Source organism: Sugiyamaella lignohabitans, chromosome A (assembly GCF_001640025.1).
Source record: "Sugiyamaella lignohabitans strain CBS 10342 chromosome A, complete sequence".
NCBI classification, from domain to species: Eukaryota; Fungi; Ascomycota; class Dipodascomycetes; order Dipodascales; family Trichomonascaceae; genus Sugiyamaella; species Sugiyamaella lignohabitans.
This window is the reverse complement of record NC_031672.1, coordinates 1551803-1576787: the sequence shown is the minus strand read 5'-3', so window position 1 is coordinate 1576787 and position 24985 is coordinate 1551803. Positions and strand designations below refer to the sequence as shown.

The window sequence follows — 24985 nt, the reverse complement described above, 5'->3', positions numbered from 1 at the left end:
TTGTAAAGCCCCAGCCTCTTTCTATTGGTCTGTATATTGCACTTGGTATGTTCACTGTCAACATTGTGAGAACGATTTTTGCCACCAATTTATTCTTATTTCTATTGCGGACTGTCACTTCTCTTCGTGGATCTCTGTACAGTGCCGTGTATAGAAAATCACTTCTCTTGTCGAATAAAGAGCGTCAAGGAAGGTCTACAGGTGAAATCGTCAATATCATGGCTGTCGACCTGGTGACCATCATTAGCATTGTTTGGTCTATCACCAATCTTTGGGAATCACCCATCCAGTTCATTCTCTGTCTCTACAGTTTGAATAAGATTGTTGGCAAGAGTGTGCTATCGGCTGTTGTAGTTTTAGTCGTCTTTTTCCCAATCAACTGGTATCTCACTAAGTATATTAAGCAGATGCGTAAGAAACAGATGCAGTACAAGGATGAAAGAACTCGCTTGACGACTGAAATCTTCACCAATGTTAAAAGTTTAAAGTTATATGGTTGGGAGGGTCCACTGTTGGAACGTTTAGACCATGTGAGAAATGGCCTCCAACTGGCCAATCTTAAGCAGATGATTCTCTTTTCCTGTGTCATTGACTTTGTATGGATATTGATTCCTTACTTTATTTCATGTTCTACATTTGCTTTATATGCTTATTTGGAAGATGTTCCACTTACAGCAGATATTGTATTTCCTTGTATTACTTTGTTCGACATGATGACATCACCTTTGAATGATATCCCCCGAATGATATCGATGATTGTTGACTCGACGGTTTCTTTCGTGCGTGTAAGGGACTTTTTAGTCAGCCAAGAGTTACAAACTGATGCTATCATTCGTCAGCCAGCTGCTGTTGAGTCTGGCGAGGTTTCTATTGATATCAAAGATGCCAGTTTTCTCTGGGATGAAAACGACGAATCGTCGACTATCCTTACAAATGTCAACTTTAGTGCTCACAAGGGCAGTCTTTTTTGCATAGTAGGAAAGGTCGGTGCTGGTAAGACCAGTTTTCTGAAAGCTTTACTGGGAGACCTCTACCGAAAGCAAGGATCTGTTACGGTCAAGGGCTCGATTGCCTATGTGGCCCAGGACCCCTGGCTCGTAAATGGAACTGTCAAGGATAATATTTTGTTTGGTTGCAGATACGATCCCGAGTTCTACCAGAAAACAATCGAAGCTTGTGCACTTGTGTCTGATCTTGAAATCCTTCCCGACGGTGATAATACTGAAATTGGTGAGCGTGGTGTAAGTTTGTCTGGTGGACAAAAAGCCCGTGTTAGTTTGGCAAGGGCTGTGTATGCTCGTGCTGATGTATACCTCCTAGACGATCCATTATCTGCTGTTGATGAACATGTCCGAAAGCATATCACCGACAATGTCATTGCCGCTGGCGGCTTATTAGCCAGTAAGACCATTGTACTTGCAACAAACGCTATTAGTATTCTCTCCAAAGCATACGATATTACACTTCTTGAAAACGGAGCTATTCGTGAACAGAAGTCGTTTACTCAGGTGATGGAAGAACGATCTGGTCTTCTATTCGAGCTTATCGAAGAACATGGTACCAACCAAGAAGAACCTGTCATTGGATCGCCAGCGAACAGTAGTGTTACGGAAATAGTCACTACTGGTACCGAGCCACTAGCAGCCGCTGATTCGGAAACCATTTCATCTATTGCTCCACTCTCTCGGAAATCCAGTGTAACCACTCTCAGAAGAGCCAGTATGGCCAGTTACACCAAGAAAAAGGTTAAATTGCCCAAAGCCGTTGCAAAGAAAACACAGCAAACTCGTGAGGATACTCAAAGCGGTAGAGTCAAGTGGCATGTCTACCGTCGATATGTTGATGCATGTGGTTATGTTGCTTTGGCAGTATCAGGACTTTTGATTCTACTTAGTTCAGTGCAAACTTTAGCGGCTAATTTCTGGCTCAAGGCTTGGGCTGAGCAGAATGCAACTCTCGGCTCGAATGAGAATGTCAAATACTGGATTGGAGGCTATCTTGCACTGGGATTTTTGTCTGCTTTTATCAGTACGGCAAGACGTATTGTGGCACGTATAAATTGCGGTTTGACCGCTTCAAAGATTCTCCACGATAGAATGGCTTATACTGTGATGAGATCACCCATGTCATTCTTCGAAACTACTCCCGTTGGAAGAATCATCAACAGATTCTCAAGTGATGTCAATGAACTAGATGAGGGCCTCCCCGTTGCATTTTTGGACCTCATCCGTACCATTGTCAAGCTGATCGTATCCTTAGGTGTTGTCATATATGGAGCACCAATTGTCCTTGTCATTATGATTCCATTATCTGGATTGTACTATTACTATCAATTCTACTATCAGAGTGCCTCGAGAGAGTTGAAGCGTCTCTTGAGTATTTCAAGAAGTCCTATCTTTGCTCATTTCCAGGAGAGTTTGAATGGTATTAGCACTATTCGTGCATTTGACCAAGGGGACCGGTTCAAGCACTTGAATACTCAAAAGATTGATGGCAATATTAGAGCAATCTTCTTGTTTAGAAGCGCTAACCGATGGCTGTCTTTCCGATTGCAAAGTATTGGCGCTGTTATTGTTCTCACTACTGCCTCGACTATTGTGATTGGTTCATCTCGTGGAATATTCACTCCCGGTCTAATCGGTATTATTATGACTTATACATCGCAAGTGACTGAACTGTTGAGCTGGATTGTGAAGGCTATTGTTAATCTTGAAACTAGCGTTGTTGGTGTTGAAAGAGTTCTTGAGTATTGTGATTTACCGAATGAGGCCCCAGAAGTTATAGAAAACGTGAGACCACCAGCCTACTGGCCCACAGAGGGTAAAGTCTCATACTCGAACTACTCAACTAGATACAGAACCGGTCTTGACTTGGTACTCAAGGGGGTAAACCTTGACATAAATCCTCGGGAAAAGATTGGTATTGTTGGCCGAACGGGAGCTGGTAAAAGTTCTCTAGTCATGTCACTATTCAGAATCATTGAACCAGTTGACGGATCCATCAATATCGATGGTCAGGATATCACTAAAATGGGACTGTTGGACCTAAGATCTAATCTATCGATTATTCCCCAGGACTCTCAAGTGTTTGAAGGAACGCTTAGACAGAACCTTGATCCGGTCGGATTGTATTCGGACGATGAGCTGTGGAGAGTTCTTCAGCTTTCGCATTTGAAGGACCATGTTTTAAGCATGGAAGGTGGCTTAGACGCTTCTATTGCTGAAGGTGGCTCTAACCTCTCATCAGGACAACGTCAATTGATGTGTCTTGGACGTGCTTTGCTTCATAGTTCAAGCGTTTTAGTGCTTGACGAAGCCACTGCTTCAGTTGATGTTCAAACTGATAAAGTTGTACAAGAAACTATTCGCAGCGAGTTCAAAGATAAGACAATTATTACCATAGCCCATCGTATAAATACGATTTTGGACAGTGATCGAATTGCCGTCCTAGAGAAGGGTCTTGTTGCTGAATTCGACACTCCGGAAAATTTGTTAAAAAATGAAGAATCCTTGTTCTACTCTTTATGTAAACAAGGTGGACTTTTAAAGGACGATTCAAGTTCTGAATCCTCCTAGTTATGTGCATTTACTTTTAATATTATGCTTGTTTTAGATTAACCTCTTTTTGTTCATCTGATGCGGAGCGCCAGATAGTTCATCGAGGGCATGCTTGATGACTTTTCATTAACTAACCTCGTAATACATTTATGTTGGCCAATAGCCAATATGGCTGAAAAAAGTCAAGAACATGAAAGTGAATAAATTATTTTCTTAGTCAAACAGAGCAAGAAGTTCTGCTGCACTAAGTTGGTTGCCTCTGGCTGATAACTTACCACCCTCTATAACATCCTTCGACAGCTGTCGTTTCTTTTCTTGCAAGGCAATAATCTTGTCTTCTACCGTGTTTCGGATTATTAACTCGTACACATCAACATCGTGGGTCTGTCCCAAACGGTGGACCCGGTCTATAGCCTGTTCTTCCACCATGGGATTCCACCAGGGATCTGTTAAAATAACCCTATTGGCACAGGTCAAATTGAGACCGTATGCACCGCATTTCAAAGAGCAAAGAAGAACTTTTACAGAAGGATCTTCCTTAATAGAGCTCAATGCCGCTTCGCGATAAAATTTGGTCATACTTCCATCATACCTAACAAACTTGATTCGCTCTTTTCGCATAGGTTTCTCGATTAAGTCCAGCATCGATGTGAATTGACTAAAAATAATAGTCTTTCTCTCTGGTTCGCTTTTGACAATCTCAATAATCTTCTTTATCTTTGTCGAACTTCCATCACTAATTGACTCCGATTCGTCTAACCCTAATTCACTCAACTGTGACGTCGAATCTTTGTCAATGGACATACTACTCAATAAGTCTGACAAATCATCCGTATCAGCCCTTGTCTTGTCCGCTGAAATAATGCTTTCCTTATCATCGTTATCAATTTTTCCACGCGAAAGACGTTTATCATCACAAACTTGTCTTAATCGGAGGAGTAACAATAAAACACCCATATAATTTCTTCCACTCTCGCCTAGCAATCGTTTTACAACATCGCTAACTCTATTATGCAAAGCATCGTAGAAAACCCTCTCATTTTCATCAAAATCCAGATGAACAAAGTGTTTTCTACGAGCTGGCATTTTGATGCCAGACTGTCCTAGAACCGCCTTAGTTCTACGCAGCATTATAGCCGATAGAACAGCCCGAAGTCTATTAATAGCAGCATTTCCTTGGCGGTTGGTAATTGGACGAGCAATTTGATTGTGCCATGTGCTAGCATTATTCAGAGGTGCAATTTGTAAAAATTTGATCAGAGAATATAACTCGTCGATGTTATTCTGAATAGGTGTGCCTGTGAGACACCATCGGTTTTGTGCCTGAAGGCTATATGCGGCAATTGAAGATTTGGCTTTCGGATTTTTAACCATATGAGCTTCATCTAGAATAATTCTCCACCATGTTTTCTGGAATAATGGACCCTTGTTTTGATGCTCAGATGTGGCTGTTTGGTAAGTGGTGATAACCACATCATATGAATTCAAAGAGTTGGGATCTTTGGACCTACTGGGCCCATGGTGGACTTCGACTCTTAACCCGGGTGCTTTGTTGCGAATTTCGTCTGCCCATTGTTCTGCTAATGCAAGAGGAGCAATAACTAAGGTTGCTCGGATATGTCCAGATATAGATTCCGATGGGGTATATGGATTAGATAGAATTAATGCAATAGACTGAACGGTTTTTCCAAGACCCATATCATCACATAATAAACCTCCTTTGGCTGGAAGGTCTTTATCTTCACGCTTTAGCAGGAACTTTAAGCCCTTGATTTGATGGGATAGTAATGACACAGTTAAGCCCTCTACTTTGCTTGCTTGGGTATCTTCCACTTCGTCTTGGTTTATATCTTCGTCATTACTCATATCGGTCAACAAACTTTTCAGAGCTTCAGTAGTTTTAGCTGGGTCGACATATGCATATGAGTCTCCCTTGGTGGCTGCCAGATTTGCTTGTCCGATTATGCTAGGGGCAGTAGTGCCCCATTGTTTGAGAGGGTTTCGAAAGGCGTCTGGAGAAATGTCATCGTCGTCGCCAGGCGGTTTGATTGGCGAAATCGCAGTGACTGGTCTTCCTGATTTAGCCTGAGCAATGTCAATAGGTCGTGACCATTGCGATGATCTGGGTGTCATTGGTTCCATTAGGGTACCATCTGATTTATAATTGCGAATTGGTGATGATAGAAACGGAGCTCGGTCAGAAGGTGGGTTCAGTGATGCAGATGGGTATAATCGACTGTTGGACTGCTTCTCTTGAGCTTTTTTGATTCGATCGAAGAAACTACCACCGGGTACCACAGTATTGTTTTGCTTGGGTAGTTCAGCTTTAGGCTTAACCGGTGACTGTGCTGGTGGATTGACTTTAACAGTATTGGCTGTTTGATGTTGAACTGGTCGGTTTCCAGCCCATGGCTTCAATACAGGATTTGGTTTCACTGGTTTTTTTGATGATTGGGGTTCCTTCCGTTGCACGTCGGCTGTCTTGATCGATAAATCATTAAGTACTTCGGAGATGTCCTGGACTTCTTTGTCAGAGGTGGCTTTACCAGGCTGAGGGGTTCTTTGGTTTGTTGGCTTTGGAGCTGTTTCATTTGCAGCAGCTTTAATTTTATTTTCCGTTCCATTCACTCGGCTAATATTTAAAGACTTTGGGGCAGGAGATGGGGATGGGATTGAGCGACTGACCTTAACTGTATCGACCTCTTCATCACTAGTATCTTCATCAGACTCTGAACTATCTGACTCGATAATTTTCTTCACCCTTTGTTTTCTATAAGTACCCATAACTTGTTGAATACTCTCATTTTCGCTATCGCTGTCACTTTCGTCCTCGCTCTCACTGGAATTGTCAGAGAAGCTCTCAGTCTGGCGGTATGATAATGATTTTTGAGTTGCTTGTGACCCTTTGGTCCCCGCAGCAAGAGGGGCTGTATTGTTCAGAACAGAGAGCTTTGCCATCAATAATAAAGACCCTTTCAACAGCTAGCTCTTCTCTAATTATTTTCTTTCTAATTTCTCCTTCTCGAATAACAGGTTGACAGTCTTAAATACCTCTCAGCAGATCAAGATGCTTCATATTATTAAATTGAAATAGGGTACGGGTAATTGCCGTTTATGGAAATCAACAAACAATTATAATGTAGATCGAGATGGACGACATAAGATGACGAAAATGTGAGTAATGATACTATGACTCGGATCTTAGATAAGTTAATTATCACTCAACCTTTGCATGTTCATCTCACAGTTAGATAAATAAAGTTGAAGGAGTGGATCGGAGCCCGTTAGATGCATAACTTAAGTGAGACGAATCAAACATTACTATTAAGTAAAAACAGAACTACATAAAAAATATCTTAACTTATTGGTGATCAACGTTCTCAATCTCGGCAGTAAGGTCAGCCTTCTCCTTGAGGTCATTAGAGTCGTCGTAGTTGTCCATACCAAGCTCGTGCATAATACGTTGCATACGTTCTCTGTCAGCAGCAGCAAGAGAGTCAGAAGTACCGCCAAAGTAAACATCAAGCTCCTCCAAAGTCTTGTCCTTGGTCTCAGGAACGAACCAGTACATGAAACCAGCACCCATCAAACAGAAAGCACCGAAGAAAATGTAGGTGCCATACTTCATGCTGTTCAACATGTCCTTGGTAGTAAGACCAATGATGAAGTTGAACATCCAGTTAACAGAGGCGACAATACTGACACCACGAGAACGGAAAGATGAAGGGAAAAGCTCTTGAGTCAAGACCCAGGCGACAGGGCCCCAAGAGTATGCAAAGTTAACGGCGAAAAGCCAAATAAATACAATAGCGACCCAGCCACCAGCTCTGTGAGCAGGCCAGTTATTCTCGAAACTACCCTCGACACCAGCGACAACAATGTGACAAATGAACATACCAAGAGCACCGACAATCATGAAAGATCTACGACCAAACTTGTCAAGGAACAAGACAGCAGGAAGGGTACAGAGGACTTGGAGACATCCGGTGACACCAGTTGCCAAAAGATCAATGGTGACAGAAGAGAAACCGAAAGTAGCGAAAATTTGAGGACTGTAGTAAAGAATAGCGTTGATACCAGTGAATTGTTGGAAAATCATGATCCAGACACCGATCATGACACGACGGAAAATGTTAGGGCTGAAAAGTTCCTTCCAGGGAGCGAGCCAGCCATTGTTGGTGACACTCTCAGATCTGACTTCTCTGTCAAACATGACAGTACTCTTGATTTCAAGGAACTCGGCAACGAGAAGAGGATCATCTTCAGGCAGACGACGAAGCTTGGACAAAGAGGCCTTAGCTTCCTCATCTCTGTCCTTCATAACAAGCCATCTAGGAGAGAAGGGCAAGAAGAACATACCGAAGAAAAGAATCCAAGCGGGGATGATTTGGATGGCAAGAGGAACTCTCCAAGAGACGGTCTTCTCACCCTCACAGTGTTGACCACCGTACACATCAGGGTCCCAGTCAGCATCACTAACATTGACACCATTGGGTCTACAGTCTGGGCCACCAATAAAGTGGAAACCGTAATCAAGCCAGAAACTGATACAGGTACCAATAGTGATAGATTGTTGTTGCAAAGAAACCAAAGAACCACGGAGCTCTGGGGGAGCAATTTCAGATTGGTAAAGAGGAATAACCATACTGAACATACCAATACCAATACCACCAATAGTTCTACCGGCAAAAAGGAAACCCTCGTTTTGAGCACCAACTTGGAAACCAGTACCAAGAGTGAAAATAATAACACCAACCATCATAGCGTACTTTCTAGAGATTTTATCAGACAACCAACCACAGAAGAGAGCACCGAACCAGGCACCCAACTCAAGACAAGAAACCAACCAACCTTGAATGTTACTAGAGTTTTTATCAGTGACTCTGGGGAAATGGGCTTGGAAATTTTGCATAACCAAAACGGAACCTGGTGGATTTGTTAGTTTGTGGATTCTTTGCAAATGACCCTGCATACAGGAGATCATCAATGCATGCAACCTAGTCATTAGTCGCGTTTGCAACAAAGCCAAGACTTGTTGATAAATAGAACATACCGAAAACACCTTGGTCATAACCGTACATAATACAACCGAGTGAAGCAAAGGCACAGCACATGAAGACATATGGGTTACGGAGCTATTTGCAGTTAGTATGGGGAGGTTCCAACGATCGGCTTATTGCAGAGAGGAGCACCAACGCGTGGCTATCACTAAAACAATAAAAAACAAAGTCAAGAAGACATTTGAAAATATTTGACAAAAATATCCAACCGGTCATAAAATATTAATTAAATGAATAGCAATTGACCATTTTCCTCTTGATCCAAATACACTTACCATTCCCATAAGACCGTGACTCTTTTGAGCATTGGTACGTCCGACAACGGACTGAGACACAGTAGCGTTCTCAACTTTCTTGAAGAGAGCCATTATGTAAAGTATATCTCGTTGGTCAAAAAAGATAAACTTCTTAGAATTGTTTAAGAAAAGACAAGTAAAAAAAGAGGGAAAAGAAGAATTCCGATGAGCGAATCCCGGATTATTTATAATGAGCCCTGGGGATGGGGACCGGCGAGTGGTGCGTGAGAGACAGTGCAGTGTAGCATTTGACCCCACAATTTGGTCTATTTTTTGACCCCGCTATGGAAAAAGTAATTTTTGGCGGGGTGGTGAGTAAATTCATGGAGGAATCGAGCATTTGAAACCAGCAGTCCACCGCACATTTTTTGTTTTTTCTGAGAAGCGCGTATGCATATGGGTTTGAGCATGGAGGATGTGGAGGAGGAGGGCGAAACAAGCAATCCGGATGGGAAATACCAATGCATATCTCATGCACTGTCTACTGCAATTTTGGTGCCGAATCAAGAATGGTGCATTGATGTGGCGCCAAGCTGTCAAGCCTATAATACAACGGCTATAACAGTCTTTTCTGATCTACCAGTATTTTTAGTTAATCTACGTCACATAAGATCTCCTTCAAGCTAGTCATTGTTAGATGGCAGATAAAACGCATTTCAGTAATAGTTTAATAAAATGTACTAAATAATCTATAAAAATTGGTGATCTGACGGGGACCATATATGCATTTCCCCAGCCTTAGTTGCAGACCGACCGTTTGACGCAGCTATCTGAATTAAGGCGGAGAAGATTTTTTATCCCATCCAAATTCGGAACCGGGCTTGTAACAAAGCCTGCAAAGCTAGGGGGACATGGCTTCAGAGATGTACATGGATCAAGATGTAAGGCATGGTCCGGATTAAAAGCCAACCCAGTACGGAAGCGAGACACAAGCCGGATGCACTGCAAAAGACGGATTTACTAGTCGGAGATGGCGCTTAGCTGCGATGTGAAATAAATGTACAGAGGGTTTATTTATGAAGGTCACGTTCATCTCAACTCGAGCCCAACATTACACAGTCTATCCTTGTCAAAGTGGGCGATGTGGACTATTCACAGGACTCAATAGGACTCGTTAAGTGGAGTTATTACGAAGCTGTGTGAGTACATCAGATGCAAAGTCGGATCTCAGTACGACTGTTAGACGGGCCATAAGTGTCTGCAGAAGTGGGTCAAAAGAGAGTCAAGAAGAGGGGTATACAGTAGAAAAAGTACGTGGCAAGCAAATGGAGAAACCAAGCTGGGAAGAGGGGTAATCTCAAACGGTGGCTTTAATCCCTACAGGCAGTCATTTGTTTTTTTTTTTTTGGTTTCCCTGTAAAGATGCTTCTTGCTTCTTAGAAATGATCTGCAGAGGTAACTGGTGGGATTAAGTACCGTTATGATTTGTATTAAGCTAAATTTTAGATTTTTAACTCTGATATATATTTTTGTAATAGTATGACTGTTTTCCTCCCAGATGATCGAAATTAGGCTTTACCGCATAATATATGTCAAATCTAAAGCTTAAAACTATATCATACATTTTTGACGAACTACTTGTCAAACAAACTCGGCAGCCCGGCTCTCGTCGCTCTGATATCGCAGATCGGGACACGGTCTATGAAATGACCTGACCTCGCGAACAACTGCAAATAAGGGGTTTCCATTAGAAGCCATGCCACCTGCATTTCGGACACCTGCTAGAAGCCGAAGCTGTAAGAGTCGGATCCGTAAGTGCTTTACATGCTGTCGAGCATCCGGCTCCTGCTCGCACTCCCGCTCCCGCTGCCGCAAAACAATTATTAATTACATCTGTGGATTGACACAGTCGAGAGTTTGAGCCTACAGTCCTCTAAGAACTGTAATAGACAAGGGCCAAGCTTTCAATAAAGTGTAAAAATGTGGATGATCCAAGGCAGACGTCATAGACTAGCGAATTTATAGAAATTATAGGGGGAAGCTCAATAATACTGGATATCCAATTTAATTGCTATAACCGTTGTTTTTTTAAAAAGCTATTTTTCCTAACTTGGAACTAATATTTACTTCAGGACGGCTGCCTTTAGGTCAAACGCCTATTCACACTCTCTTTCTTTCTTACCCCTGTCTACAATAGTATAAACTCAAGCACCAGGAGTCAACAAGAAGCAAAAATCATTACCTCAACTAGCAAAAGTGGGGAACCTCTATTAAATTGCCTACCCCGCTCTATTGGACGATCATTCCTTAACAACACCGGTCTGACGATGCTAATTCGGATTGGCGTTGCATTTGTCCCTAGTTCCAAGTCTAGAACTACTGGTTGGGAATGATTGTCGGCAAATCCTCTTCCAATTATAGAACCGAACGTTTATTGCGGCGTCTGTGCACGTCTCGCTGGCTTATTCCCCGCATCATGATTATGTGAAGAAACGGGTGTCCGGCCGATCGGTGCGAATCACGAGTTGACAATCAATACATAGAAACTAGATAAGGTTCGGATTTAGCATAAACCGCGATTTGCGAATGTGAGGCGGGGCCCCCCCCTTGGACTGATTCGAAGCTTGAATTCCGCTCCAATTTTTACTCAATTTCACTTTGTTCACTTGATATTTTATCTTACAAATTGTATATGCTTCTTCCTGTTTGGTCACAGGTCCAGCTATGTTATATGTTAGTTTTTCCATCCTTCCGACACCTCATACATTAATCCGTGTACCCTACCCTACCCAAAATGGCTACCCCCACCGAGGTTATGCATGCTAAGTAAAATTTTTCCGACCTCCTCCCCCTCATTATATTTCACACACCGATACACGGCATCAGAAAAAGAAATGTCAATCTGTCTGAAACGGCCCAAAAAAAGGTCTGATCCAGATGCTTAATATCCCCAAATATGCATGTACATAACGCCCATCTTAAGTGTATAAACACAGGAAAATGAGGGGCAAGTGCTGCGCGTGGTTTAATCCAGCCATTCGCGTCGACGCTGTTCCGTGTGATTGGTCAACCGAGCGGAGTAACTGAATAACGGTACCGGGATTTGCTTCCGAGGGCTTACATTTCGGTCTAAGTCACTTCCAAAAAAAATAAAAATTAAAACTAGTAGAAGTGCGGGCACGCATCCCGTTGGACGACTGGTGGTTATTGAAATTGGGGACTGAGCAGATTGGGCAGATCGATTGTGGGGGTTTCCAACCGCTCGTATAGCTCATGCCAAAACATGTCGGTTGAGTCTAGCCCATGTTGACAGGTTCTTGATTTGCTTATCTTATCTGACCCGCGGCCGACGCTCTTGTGACCGACAAACTGAATGGATTTTTGTAGAACTAGAAATAAAATGAGCTCATTGAGAAAATAATTAAAGAATATTCCATATCAAAATTATATTTCTCGAGTGTAGGCTGTTCAAGTCTTCAAATTGAAGACTCTTGTAGAGTTCATGTATACAGGAACACTAGAATTCCTTGTGCGAGCCCCTAAAAAACAGACCACCCGGATCTTCTGTTGCTCACGATGAGCAAGATTATACTCTGCTGCCGGACCTAGCTCTTTTGGGAATTAACATAGTTTAAGCGCAGATAGATCCAGCGTCTATTTCCCCATCAACTGGGGAAATCTGTAGATGCAACTAGCCGGTTGCGACATGACGTGATATCAATATATCCTAGTCAGTCTGTTGGGTTGTTCCGATTTTGAGGGGCAACTTGATATGAGGGGTAAACATTACAGGGTAAACATGTCTTGGCGTTGTTTAGGTTATTTGGATGTCGGCCTGAACCTTGGGTCGGTCGTATATGTCGTTAACTCGCTTGTGCCATGATATGGCTTATGGGCTCGAGCATTAACCAGTCATCAATCAAATCGACATAATAATAGCTAACCTTGTCTCAGATTGTTCTCCCCTAAAGAAAAATAGATAGTTGATGAGACCCATGTTATACAGTTGACGGACTGTCGTGTGTAGAATATCCTATCTTAATTGCTTATTTGTGTTCACCTGACAAACGAATGAAACAACTTATCATACAACCATCTCTTAGGTCGTCTTGTTGAATTTGAAAGTTTATTGTTATACCCTATTACTTGTCAGAAATCTATTTATTCAAATGGATATATACCAATAGTATGACGCCAATCACCAGACCAATTTGTTGGACTTTTATTCCATTTTATACGGATACAAATAGCAAGCAGCGATTGTGCTGGTCGTTGTATCCACCCCTATACTAACCGCTATAAAGTTATCACATTATCTAGGACAGTTTACAGTTGAGAGATCAGTCGGGTCACTGTATAAAAAAAATCTGACAAACAAAAATCCACACCATTCTCCGATGGAGAATACCAGTTGTCATTCATACTTCCATCAATCCAAATTCGAGTCACGCCGGACTCTTAAATGTTTGAGAACAATCTGGGCTTGGCAGTTGTTGGTACGAAAAATGTTACGTTCTTAGTTTTAAAACATTTGCGACTTTTCCAGAGTGTAACAATGTTGAGAAGTTACTTTATTGTCTCGGGTTGACAGGGTCATTGGCAATTATTAGAACAAAATAATCCAATATAATCTTGTGGCTCAGATCTGATAGCTAAACGTTGGATCTAACCGTCAGATGTTCATCTAGATGCGTTAAGATTAATAACTGAAACATAATTTAATACGTATTACTATAAGTCAAAACGCCTCCAGCTACGATCATGGCAGTGGTGAATGCTCTTTATAATGACTATATATTTTGTTTAACTGTTATAGGTTTCCTTGAGCCTGGGAAATATTATATGAACTATCTCATATATATAATAGGTAAAGTACAATAAAGAACTTGAATCCATGTACCATTTGGCATTACTTTCAATATTCCTGTGGACTGTGAGAGCCGTCTTCTCTGCTTCTGTCCCGATATTCACGCCAATTCCCCCTACTCGGGATAGTTTCTATCAACCGGCCAAAGGGTATGAATCTCAATCACTAGGGGCCATTCTCAAATGGCGCAATATTCCAGGAAGCTTCGGTACTAGTATAAACGGGAAAAACTATCCCGTCAGTATCAAAGCTGCATACCAAATTATGTTTCGGTCGGAAGATGTAAATGGAAATCCAGCTTGTGCTGTTACGACGGTAATTGTCCCATATAATGCTGATCCGACCAAGCTTGTTTCTTATCACATTGAGGAAGACGCTAGTTTTATAGACTGTTCTCCGTCATTCACCCTCCAATTAAATTCTAGATCTGATGGCTCAATATCACAGATAGATTTTCTGGTTTTCGAAGGAGCACTTAACGCTGGATATTATGTTGTAGTTCCGGACTATGAGGTAAGTAACCAATAACAGAACTCTAAAAAATAATGGTGGTGTACTAATATTTAAAGGGACTGAACAGTGCATTTACAGTGGGTAGGTTGGCATATAGAAATGTCCTCAACTCTATCAGGGCAGCCTTGAATTCCAGTTCATTTTCCGGTATCAGCGCCAACGCAGCAATAGTCCTCTGGGGCTACTCTGGTGGCTCAATTGCAACAGTAAGTAAACAATATGATTGTCTAAATTATCTTCTAACATTTCAAGGGATGGTAAGTAGCTCAATTTCCGAAACCAAATCGCCAGAGGATCTATCTCGCTTTTAGAAACATATAGGGCTGCTCAAATGCACCCGACCTACGCTCCCGATTTAAATCTTAAAGGGGCTGCCATGGGTAAGTAGTATAGTACGAGACTGACCAAAGCAAAGCTAACTTTAAAGGTGGTGTGTGTTCCAACGTAACAGCCGTAATGCTCCAAGTGAATGATGGCCCCGACGCAGGCTTGGTCCCCGCAGGAATAACTGGTGAGTATATTTTAATCTTCGAAAAACGGATTTGAAGCTAATATCCTAGGATTTAAAAACACATATCCTGAAGTAGAACAGTTGTTGAATGAAGTGCTGCTCCCACAGTATGTGCCGGCATTCAGCAACGCAAGTAAACAATGTCTAGAATCAGACTTTTCACAGTATGCGGGTTTGAACTTTTTCAACTGGACAAAAAATGGTCAACAATTTCTATATGATAGTCGGGTAGCTCCGTTACTTCTGGAAAACACTATGGGTGTAGGGCCCGAGGTGCCTAAAATGCCACTATATATGTATCAAGGAGTTCAAGACGAGGTGGCACCTTTGTCAGAGGTTGATAAATTGTACAATTCATACTGTTCTCGAGGAGCAACCATTACATATCAAAAGAATGCTGCTGCTGGTCATGTTGGAAACATGATTTTAGGAAGTGGACCCGCTTTAGGGTGGCTAGAAGATAGACTAAACGATAAACCTACGACGACCGGATGCTCAACAACTACTCTACCCCTCGGAGGAGCTCTTCAACCATCAAATTTAAGCATTCTAGGTAGTTTGGCTGTTAACGATATCATGAGTTTATTTGGGAAAAAAATTGGCAGCCTAAAATTTTCGTGAACTATAGTATTTTTTACCTGTAACAGTGTGATATTTATATTTTAAACATATAATGACGATCGTCGCTTTTTATTCCTGATGTAGAGATATCGTGCGTATTTCACCTTTATCTATGCAGTGTTCGGATTGTTCGCAAAAAATGTATATCACTTCACCATTGTCTATACGGTAGGAAGCAATTAAATCAACCAAAGCAATGGAGTTTGAGTTGGAATCGCCACTTCTTGGCGAACGTTACCGATGTCAGCCGTGAGTCATCATCTTTTATCTTATAGGACAAAATTCGAAGAACGCCGTTCAGATTTGATGCCGTTCACCCTTTGATTCGCCACAAAAAGAAATGACCAGTGCAAATGCAAACTCTAATCCCCTGCAGACAGCCCATGCTTATCTCGTCGGGCCCCGAAGTGCTAGACATATATATAGATGAGAGATAACCAGAAGATAAGTCAGTAAGTATTTGATCGGTAGACAGAAGTCATTGTGCTGAAAGTGAGTAGGGATGAAGATGTCAAGCGCTAGATGACGAGATCAAAGTTGAAAGCTAACGAACTTAGATGGCTGCAGAGGATGAAATCACCTCCACGGCTTCAAATGAACTCGGCAGTCAAGAAAACAAAGCTGGAAAAAGTTGGTTCGGCAGAAAGAAGAAAGAAAAGTCTGATGTAACTAAAAAGAAGACTGTAGAAAAGGAAACAGACCCGTTCCAGAATTATTCCGAGGAAGATGCAAAGGTATTGAGAGATCAGGTCCAATTGCCAACTCCTAGCGTTTCATTGAGAACATTGCATAGATATGCTAATAAAAAGGATGTCGTCATATTGACCATTGGTTATATATGTTCCGTCATATCAGGAGCAGCATTGCCCATGTTCACACTGGTATTCGGTAACTTGACGCAGGAGTTCAGTTCGTTCTTTACATCTACAAATGCTGATCCTAACAAGTTCCAAGCGGCCATTAATCATAATGCATTATATTTTCTATACTTGGGAATTGGAATCATTGTGTTCTCTTTTCTCGATACCTATATACATGTTGATAGAGGAGAGGTATTGACAGCACGGATTCGTCAGCAATATTTGAAAGCTATTCTACGACAAAACATTGCATACTTTGACAAACTAGGATCGGGCGAAGTTACTACTCGTATCACAAACAATACCAATTCGATCCAAGAGGGAATCTCCCAAAAGGCTGGCATGATTGTGAGTGGTCTATCCACTTTTATTGCTGCTTTAGTTATTGGATTTGTGAGATCATGGAGATTGGCGGTTATTCTGCTGTCAGTAGTAGCTGCCATTTCCATTTCAATGGCCACTGGGTCTGTGTTTATTGTCAAGTATAGCACAAAATCGAGTGCAGCATATGGCAAGGGAGCTACTGTAGCGGAGGAAGCTATTTCTTCAATCCGTAACACAATTGCTTTTGGAGCCCAGAAGAGACTGGTCGAGAAGTTCGACTCTCATTTGCGAGAAACCATGAAATTCGGTATCTTTAAGGATAGATCATTGACAGCTCTTGTTGCTTGGCTTTGGTCGGTGATATATTTCACGTATGCATTGGCATTCTGGCAGGGATCACGTTTCATTGCCAGTGGTGAGATGAACGTGGGCTCGGTTGTTACAGTCATCATGTCCATGATGATAGGAGCATTCCAACTTGGTCAAATTGCACCATCACTTCAAGCTGTCACTGTGGCACTCTCCTCAGCAAAAACAGTTTTCGAAGCCATTGATAGAGTACCGGTTATTGATAGTGATTCTAATGAGGGCGATATAATTGAAAATATTCAGGGCCATATTGAGCTAAAGGATGTTCGATTTGTATATCCGTCGAGACCAGATGTAGAGGTATTGCATAGTCTCGATCTGGAAGTCAAACCTGGTCAGACTGTAGCATTAGTCGGCATGTCTGGATCTGGTAAGTCGACCATTATCGGTCTATTAGAACGATTCTATCAACCGCTTTCTGGTAGCGTGAAGATTGACGGTAGAGATATAAGCGAACTGAACCTGAAATGGCTTAGACAGCAGATTTCCTTGGTATCCCAGGAACCAACACTTTTTGCGGTTAGCATATATGAAAACATTTGCTACGGATTGATCGGGTCACCTTTTGAAAACGCTCCTGAAGAGAAGAAACGCGAACTTGTAGTTGAAGCATGTAAGTTTTCCAATGCTTGGGAATTCATCCAGAATCTGACTGACGGATTGGATACCAACGTTGGTGACCGTGGTTTTCTGTTATCAGGAGGCCAGAAACAGCGTATTGCTATTGCCCGTGCCATTATCTCGAATCCGAAGATCTTGCTGTTGGATGAGGCGACATCTGCTCTAGACACCAAGTCTGAAGGAGTTGTCCAGGAAGCTCTTGACCGCGCATCCAAAGACAGAACAACTATTGTCATCGCCCATCGTCTATCTACTATCAAAGATGCTGATAAAATCGTCGTTATGTCTCAGGGAGATGTAGTCGAACAGGGCTCACATCAAGAGTTGTTATCCAAGCAAGGCGTTTACTATGAGCTTGTGCAAGCCCAGTCTATCAGCATGCACATTGAGCATCTAGATGAACCTGTCGCCGAACTATTACCGATACCAGTCAAGCAAGAACCAGAGCCGGTAGTGAAAGACTTGGATGACATTGAAATTTCTGAGTCTTTGTCCAGTATTCCTGCAGTGACTGAGGATTCCAATGTCGAGGTTAAGCGCAATGTATTCCAGCTAATTGGCCTGATTCTTCGATTCAATAACGATGAGAAGAAGTTCATGATTTTAGGAGCTGTTGCCGCTATGTTTACTGGCTTTGGCTATCCATCTCTGTCCATATTATTTGCTAAACTTACCCAAGCTCTTATGGTGACTCCCGAACACTACGGTACCATGCGTCATAAAGTCAATGTTTATACTGGTTACTATTTCATGGTCGGAGTTCTGATGTTTTGCCTTTATCTTGTGATGGTAGGCTGTCTATCCTACTCGGCACAGAAACTTGTCCGAACTATTCGGCTGAGAGTTTTCCGTCAATACTTGCGCATGGATGTTGAATTTTTTGATCGGGATGAGAATTCGGCCGGCTCCTTGACTGCAACTTTAGCCAAGGATGCTCAAGCAGTAGAAGGATTTGGCGGTGCCACTCTGGGTCAGATCCTGCAATCCTTTGTAACCCTTTTTGGTGGAATTATCGTTTCTATAGCCTTTAATTGGAGACTGGGCCTTGTTGTAACCGCATGTGTACCCGTGTTGGTGGGATGTGGTTTCACGACAGTGTACGTCATGCTTCAATTGCAAGAGCGAGCAAAGAAAGTTTATGAAAAATCCAGTTCATATGCTTGCGAGAGTATCTCTGCTGTTCGCACGGTTGCTTCATTAACAAGAGAGGATGGTGTCTGGAGGACATACGCGGATAGTGTAGAGGGCCAGGTCAGGCGGTCTCGTGCTGATATAGTGAGGTCGTCTCTTTTGCTTGCTCTTTCTCAAGGGTTGACTCCTTGGGTAATGGGACTGGGCTTTTGGTATGGAACGACTTTGCTGAAAACCTATAGCATCACCTCATTTCAATTCTATGTTTCATTCAGTTCAGTTGTTTTTGGAGCACAGGCAGCAGGTTCTATTTTCTCGTATGCGCCTGATATGGGTAAAGCTCGTCATGCTACCAACAATATCTTTAAAATCTTGGATGTCACACCAAAGATTGACACCTGGTCGTCCGACGGTGAAACTTTAGATGTCGATACTGTAAAGGGAAATGTGGAGTTCCAGAACATATACTTCCGATATCCGACTAGACCACATGTACCTGTTTTACAGGGATTGAATCTCAAAATCGGAACTGGTCAGTATGTCGCTTTGGTTGGTGCATCAGGATGTGGCAAGAGTACTACAATCAATCTCATCGAGAGATTCTATTCTCCATTATCGGGTCGGGTTCTATTAGATGGTCATGATATTTCGAGTTTAAACATTAACGCATATCGAAATCATATTGCCCTTGTACAACAAGAACCAATTCTATACAGCGGCTCGATTAGGGAAAATATCATGCTTGGAATAATGGATGGTCAAAATGCGACCGAGGAAGATATGTATGCTGCTGCCCGCAAAGCCAACATCCACGATTTTATCATGTCACTACCTGATGGGTATGAAACCTTTGCAGGAGCAAAGGGTACGTTATTATCCGGAGGACAAAAGCAACGAATCGCAATTGCTAGAGCACTTATTAGAAATCCAAAAGTGCTGCTATTAGACGAAGCTACATCCGCTCTAGATAGTGAATCTGAAAAGATCGTCCAACAAGCATTGGACGAAGCAGCCAAAGGTCGGACCACAATTGCTGTTGCTCATAGATTGTCAACAATTCAGAAAGCTGATATTATTTACGTGTTTGACGAGGGTAAGATTCTCGAGTCGGGATCCCACCAACAGCTGCTAGCCAATCGCAGTAAGTACTACGAATTGGTGCAAATGCAATCATTACACCAGTGAGTAATCCGCTAAACGCCAATCAATTACTCATTTATTTGGTCATTACTTATTTAAACTGCATATAGATATAATCTCCACTTTGACTTCATACTCTAATCTCAATATAGTATGTGTTTTCACAGACCGAATCGAACCGAAATATAGTCATCCGGTAGTCGGCGGGGAATAAATGGCATATAACGGAGACGCAGGAACTAGCTAACGACATATCACGATTTGACAATGTTAGCTGACTAGGACGATTACGATACCAGGAACCCCTTATTATCGTCATTACATGCCTGCCTTGGAGAAATGTGGAAGTCCGATGACTCGCCGCCAGTAAGAGCATCTTTAAGCGACATCATGCATGGCGGCTGGGGAAAACGTAGATAAGATAAGAACTATGCGTCATACAAACTTTCATGTGCATATAAACACCTCGAGATATTGACATCTCATACCTGGACTCGAGGTATAAATGCTTCTGTCCTAGCCAGCCATTAAACAATTGACAAATTTGACCAACGATTATATTCTCACTCCATAAAGTGAAAGGAGATCCGATAGAACTAAAAATATCATTAGAACAGACATGACTATCATTTACCAAGACCTTACTGAACAGTATGTAGACTCGGCTGTCGACACAGTCGAGTTGGCATTTGAAGGTGATCCTTTGGATGTATGGCTTTATAAAGACTCGGAGAAGAAGTTCCGCCGAGCAATTAGAGAGCTAGGTATTCGTCGAGGATTGAAGCCTGGTAAGAAAGTGCTGATCGCCATTGATACTGATTCTGATGCTGTGGTTGGAATATCCGTTTGGGAGCCCCCAGTGTCTAAAAAGGATGCCGAGTCTCAAACCTGGGGAGAATGGCTCGGTGGCTGGCAAACTTGGACCCAGAGAAAGAGACTTGATTGGCTATATGGACCTGCTCCAGCTGTAAGTATATGTTCCGTGTGATCTCACATTGGATTGCGCGTAGAGCAGCCAGGGGCATGCGAAAGAGCTCTACAGCTGGCTTCAATTGTGTTTGAAACGTTACTAACGACACATACAGACTTTTGAGAAATTCAAAAAGGAACAGATTCAGAATCAGAAGGATCTCATACCCGATGACAAGGGATTCTGGTACTTCCACATACTAGCAGTGCGTCCTGGATACCAAGGAAAAGGAGTCGCGTCTGGTCTGGTAGACACTGTACTGAAAGAGGTGAGTCTCCTAGCAGCGAAGCTTATTTTTACACCTTCAGTTGTCACAATACTGAAAAAACTAACATCCACAGGTCGATAGAGGCGGATACAAGTGTCTACTGGAAAGCACCAAGAAAGTGCCCAACATGATCATCTACGAGAAATGGGGCTTCAAATACGTATCCACACTCAAAGTAGAAGTCGACGGCAAAGCTGGCGAGGTAAGTTTCTCACACTCCCACGACTTCCAACCGCGTTCTAACCTCTCACAGGTCTACTGTATGATCCGCCAACCGGCAGTCTAATCGCAGATCCTCTGGACCCTGCGTCACTCCATACTCTTTCCTGAACTCTTTATTTAATGAACTATGACTGAATGGGCACTGCCTCCGGCGGCTGGGGCTCCGCCCCAGACCCCGCTGCTCCTCTCGCTACGCTCGAGTCGGTTCCGTGGGGATACAGTGACTCCTGCGAAGCAGGAGCAACGGGGTCTGGGGCGGAGCCCCAGCCGCCGGAGGCAGAGAGCCCCCTACAAAAGTTGCTGGACCAGCAGGTTTATCGCTAGCAATAGTCGGGTTTGCGGTTCACGTTCCATGGAACTCCGACGGGATTGTGGGTTGGGTCTGGCTGTATGTGGAAATGATTGCGCCATTTAGTGGACAAATCACCAGAGATGACAAAAGCAAGTACAGCTGCCGCAGGGGCGCTTAGTAAGACTGGATATCTGAAATTAAACTATATAAACAGATCCGGTTTACAGTTGCAATTACTCAATTGGTTCAATTGATACTTAATAAAACAGAAAAAATGTCAGCTGCTCTTCCTGAACTTGTCCTCTATTCTAGTAAGATGTAAGTGAATAACTGGTGTCAGTTCTTTATATGCTGGTTATTGCTGTATGTAGTTCGTTGGCTAACAGTGTCTTAGTTGCCCTTGGGCTAATCGTACGTGGCTTGCGCTTGAAATTGCTGGTGCCAAGTATGAATTGAAAGAGATTGATCTCCAAAACAAACCTGATTGGTTCCTTAAGATCTCCACAAAGGTTCCTGCTGTCACTGTCAATGGCGAGATTTTAGTCGAGTCGGCCATCACCACTCGTTATGTTGCCGAATTGTTCCCAGAGGCTGGTTTGCTTTCTAGTGATCCTTTAATTAATGCTAAGAGTCAGTTGTGGGCCGATAGATTCATTGAGACACTTCCTGCTGCTACTATCTACCCTATTTTTAGAGGTGTAGAACGTACGGACGCTGAGATTGAGAGCTCGTTCTTCGAAGCTTTGGACAAGGCCATTCCTTACTTGCAACCTAACAAGAAAGATGGTGATGGACCTTTTGCTGCTGGTCAGTCGAGAGTTCAACTTGGCGATGTTTTGGTTGCTCCATTTGTTGGCAGAATTAACTTATTGATCGAGAAAGGTATTATCCCCAGCTCTATCAAGACCAAGCTCACCACCGATCCTAAGTACGCTTCTTATGTTGAATATGTCAAGGCCATTCATGATCTTCCTGCTTTCAAGAAGATTTTCAATGTTGATGCCATTTACCAATCGTTTGCAAAGAGGATTCAAGATGCCAAGAAACAGTAAGTAGCAAGCTCTCGTTTGTGTTCTTGACATTAGTTAGCAAGATCGGCTCATAGTTAGTGTCTAATATAATGATAGTTATAAACTTTAAAGTGAACAAAGCAAAGCTCACAAGGACAACACAATCCCTGACTAATTTAGTTTAAATTAATCATGTCATTGATTGAAGCACGAGTTGAGAATTGTCACGACAGGGGGGCATACTAATTGGTTGACAATTGAATAGTATGTGGGTCGTTGGTATAATTGTTTTAGCAGTGTGTCTTTTGAAGGAGACATTGGCTGATTTCCAACCTCGGAATCCTATATTTTTTGACGAAGAGCAGTTGTCGCATCAACGAAGAGCGCAAGGATCTTCGCCTCCGCTGACGCCTATGTTGGCATCGTTGTCGAAGGAAGTACAAAGCGCCTTTAAATTGACCCTGCCATCATTGTTCACGTTTGGAGACGATCTGGTTAGTAGTACTGGGGTCACGATAGACTGTGACTTTTGCCAGTCGGCTTTGGGAATTGTAAGAGGAGCTACTGACTATGGACTGACTGGATTTGAAAACATAGTTACTGAAATTTGTACAATGGCCGGGGTTCCTCGCCCTGAGTGCCAAGGTGTAGTCAGTCAACAGGCTCCTTATGTGTTAGAGGCACTGAGATCCAGCAATCAGCTCAATGGATATACAGGGCAATTGTTCTGTAACTCAGTGTTAAACTCATGTCCAGGGTTTGTTCCGAAAAATGTGTCTTTGTCATTTTCCTCTACACAACACACTAGGAATAACAACCATGGATCAAAACCCCATTCTCCAAAGATACATCAACCCAAATCTAGCGAACCATTGACATTACTGCACATCTCGGATATCCACTACGATCCCACTTACCAACAGGGTTCTGAAGCTAACTGTAGTTATGCCCTGTGTTGTGAAGATCGTACCAATCCAGATGGTAACAAGAGGAACCATCCAGCATCGACCTGGGGTGAATTTAATTGCGACACACCTCATACCCTACTGGAGAGCTTTCTGACAACTTTTCAATCAGTCACTGGTGTTACTCCTGACCTTTCAATCTTCACAGGAGACATCGCTCCTCACAACGTATGGTATGACAACCAGACTACTGTTTTAGACTCCTATAGAATCTTCGAGTATTTAAAGTTACTTCCCAACAATCTGTACTCTACAGTCGGCAATCATGACACGTCTCCATTAAACCTGTTTCAACCATTAGGATTGTTGAAGACAGGGCAGAAACCTCTTAATAATTGGGTGTTTAACAATTTGTCTGATATTTGGTCATACTGGCTAGCACCTAATGCTGCGTCAATGTTGGAGACCGTCCAAGGAGTGTACTCGACAAGACCCTTAATAGGCCTAAAGATAATAAATATGAATACCAACGATTGCTATGCGTTAAACACCTTTCTGTACTATAACGATGCGTCACAAATAGATCCCAATGGTCAGTTGCAATGGATAGCTAACGAGCTCGCAGATAGTGAAGCCAACGGCGAGGCAGTTTGGCTCATGGGCCACCTCCCACCAGGATGTTCAGATTGCATTGTTCCCTGGTCAAATGCATTCCAGCAAATCGTAGAGAGATACTCTAAGACAATAAGAGCGCAATTTTATGGACATACTCATTATGATGAGTTTGCTGTTCAGTACAATCATGACAAGACAGAACCGATTAGTTTCCAGCTGCTTGCTCCGTCGCTCACACCCTATTCAAATCTCAACGCAGGATATCGTATCTACAAGATTGACACCTCCAGCTTTGAAATCCTTGACTCGCTAACCTATTTTGCGAATATATCAGATTCTGGCAAATGGGTCGTTCCCAAGTGGCAGTACGAATACTCTGCGCGAGATTATTACCCCGAATGGCCCACCAATAGCCCTTTAAACGCTACATTTTGGCACACACTCGTAAATTTCTTTGAAAAAGATGACAAAGCATTTCAAAAGTATTACACTCGTAGAAGTAAGAGCTCAACAGCTGATGTTGTGTGCAAAAGTGGGCAATGTAAGACTAAAATTATTAAGAACCTGAGAGCAGGAAATTCCAAAGACAAGTACTACCCACCAGTACTAAAAGGCCCATCTCTGGCATTCATTAACGAGGAGCTGGCCAAGATAGCTCAGCCATCAATCCAGAATAAACGCCATTGCGGCCATTAAATAGACAAATAGGAACTTTTATAAATCTTCGGTGAATCATTCTAGCGATAGACTCGCATTCAGCAGGGTCCATTGATCGGCTGTCTGCATAATACCCCACTCAATCCCACTCCAACTACTGACCTCAAAAACTGGTTTGTGGGATATATTCTGTCAAAATAGGATACTAAATAATAGGAGTGGTTCTTTATTCCACT

The 24985-nt window shown here is 42.5% G+C and overlaps 8 protein-coding genes across 8 annotated transcripts; 6 read left to right on the top strand and 2 right to left on the bottom strand.

The window, feature by feature from the left end:
* Positions 1-407: 407 nt before the first annotated feature.
* Positions 408-3575, top strand: YCF1 (ATP-binding cassette glutathione S-conjugate transporter YCF1; the record flags this gene model as incomplete). The annotated part of the gene is made up of 1 exon (XM_018882077.1): positions 408-3575. One exon carries the CDS (start codon positions 408-410, stop codon positions 3573-3575), a length of 3168 nt encoding a protein of 1055 aa, XP_018734725.1.
* Positions 3576-3770: 195 nt separating this feature from the next.
* Positions 3771-6515, bottom strand: RAD16 (DNA repair protein RAD16; the record flags this gene model as incomplete). Its single annotated transcript, XM_018882067.1, has 1 exon — positions 3771-6515. One exon carries the CDS (start codon positions 6513-6515, stop codon positions 3771-3773), a length of 2745 nt encoding a protein of 914 aa, XP_018734724.1.
* Positions 6516-6918: 403 nt separating this feature from the next.
* SNF3 (Snf3p) lies at positions 6919-8679 on the bottom strand (the record flags this gene model as incomplete). Its single annotated transcript, XM_018882056.1, has 1 exon — positions 6919-8679. One exon carries the CDS (start codon positions 8677-8679, stop codon positions 6919-6921), a length of 1761 nt encoding a protein of 586 aa, XP_018734723.1.
* Positions 8680-14999: 6320 nt separating this feature from the next.
* AWJ20_494 (uncharacterized protein) lies at positions 15000-15365 on the top strand (the record flags this gene model as incomplete). The annotated part of the gene is made up of 1 exon (XM_018882046.1): positions 15000-15365. One exon carries the CDS (start codon positions 15000-15002, stop codon positions 15363-15365), a length of 366 nt encoding a protein of 121 aa, XP_018734722.1.
* Positions 15366-15922: 557 nt separating this feature from the next.
* On the top strand, positions 15923-19855 carry STE6 (ATP-binding cassette alpha-factor transporter STE6; the record flags this gene model as incomplete). Its single annotated transcript, XM_018882035.1, has 1 exon — positions 15923-19855. One exon carries the CDS (start codon positions 15923-15925, stop codon positions 19853-19855), a length of 3933 nt encoding a protein of 1310 aa, XP_018734721.1.
* Positions 19856-20429: 574 nt separating this feature from the next.
* Positions 20430-20798, top strand: AWJ20_492 (gnat family; the record flags this gene model as incomplete). The annotated part of the gene is made up of 1 exon (XM_018882024.1): positions 20430-20798. One exon carries the CDS (start codon positions 20430-20432, stop codon positions 20796-20798), a length of 369 nt encoding a protein of 122 aa, XP_018734720.1.
* Positions 20799-21405: 607 nt separating this feature from the next.
* AWJ20_491 (uncharacterized protein) lies at positions 21406-22614 on the top strand (the record flags this gene model as incomplete). Its single annotated transcript, XM_018882013.1, has 2 exons — positions 21406-21518; positions 21957-22614. 2 exons carry the CDS (start codon positions 21406-21408, stop codon positions 22612-22614), a joined length of 771 nt encoding a protein of 256 aa, XP_018734719.1.
* A 224-nt stretch (positions 22615-22838) lies between these two features.
* PPN1 (Ppn1p) lies at positions 22839-24788 on the top strand (the record flags this gene model as incomplete). Its single annotated transcript, XM_018882003.1, has 1 exon — positions 22839-24788. One exon carries the CDS (start codon positions 22839-22841, stop codon positions 24786-24788), a length of 1950 nt encoding a protein of 649 aa, XP_018734718.1.
* Between the last annotated feature and the right edge of the window lie 197 nt (positions 24789-24985).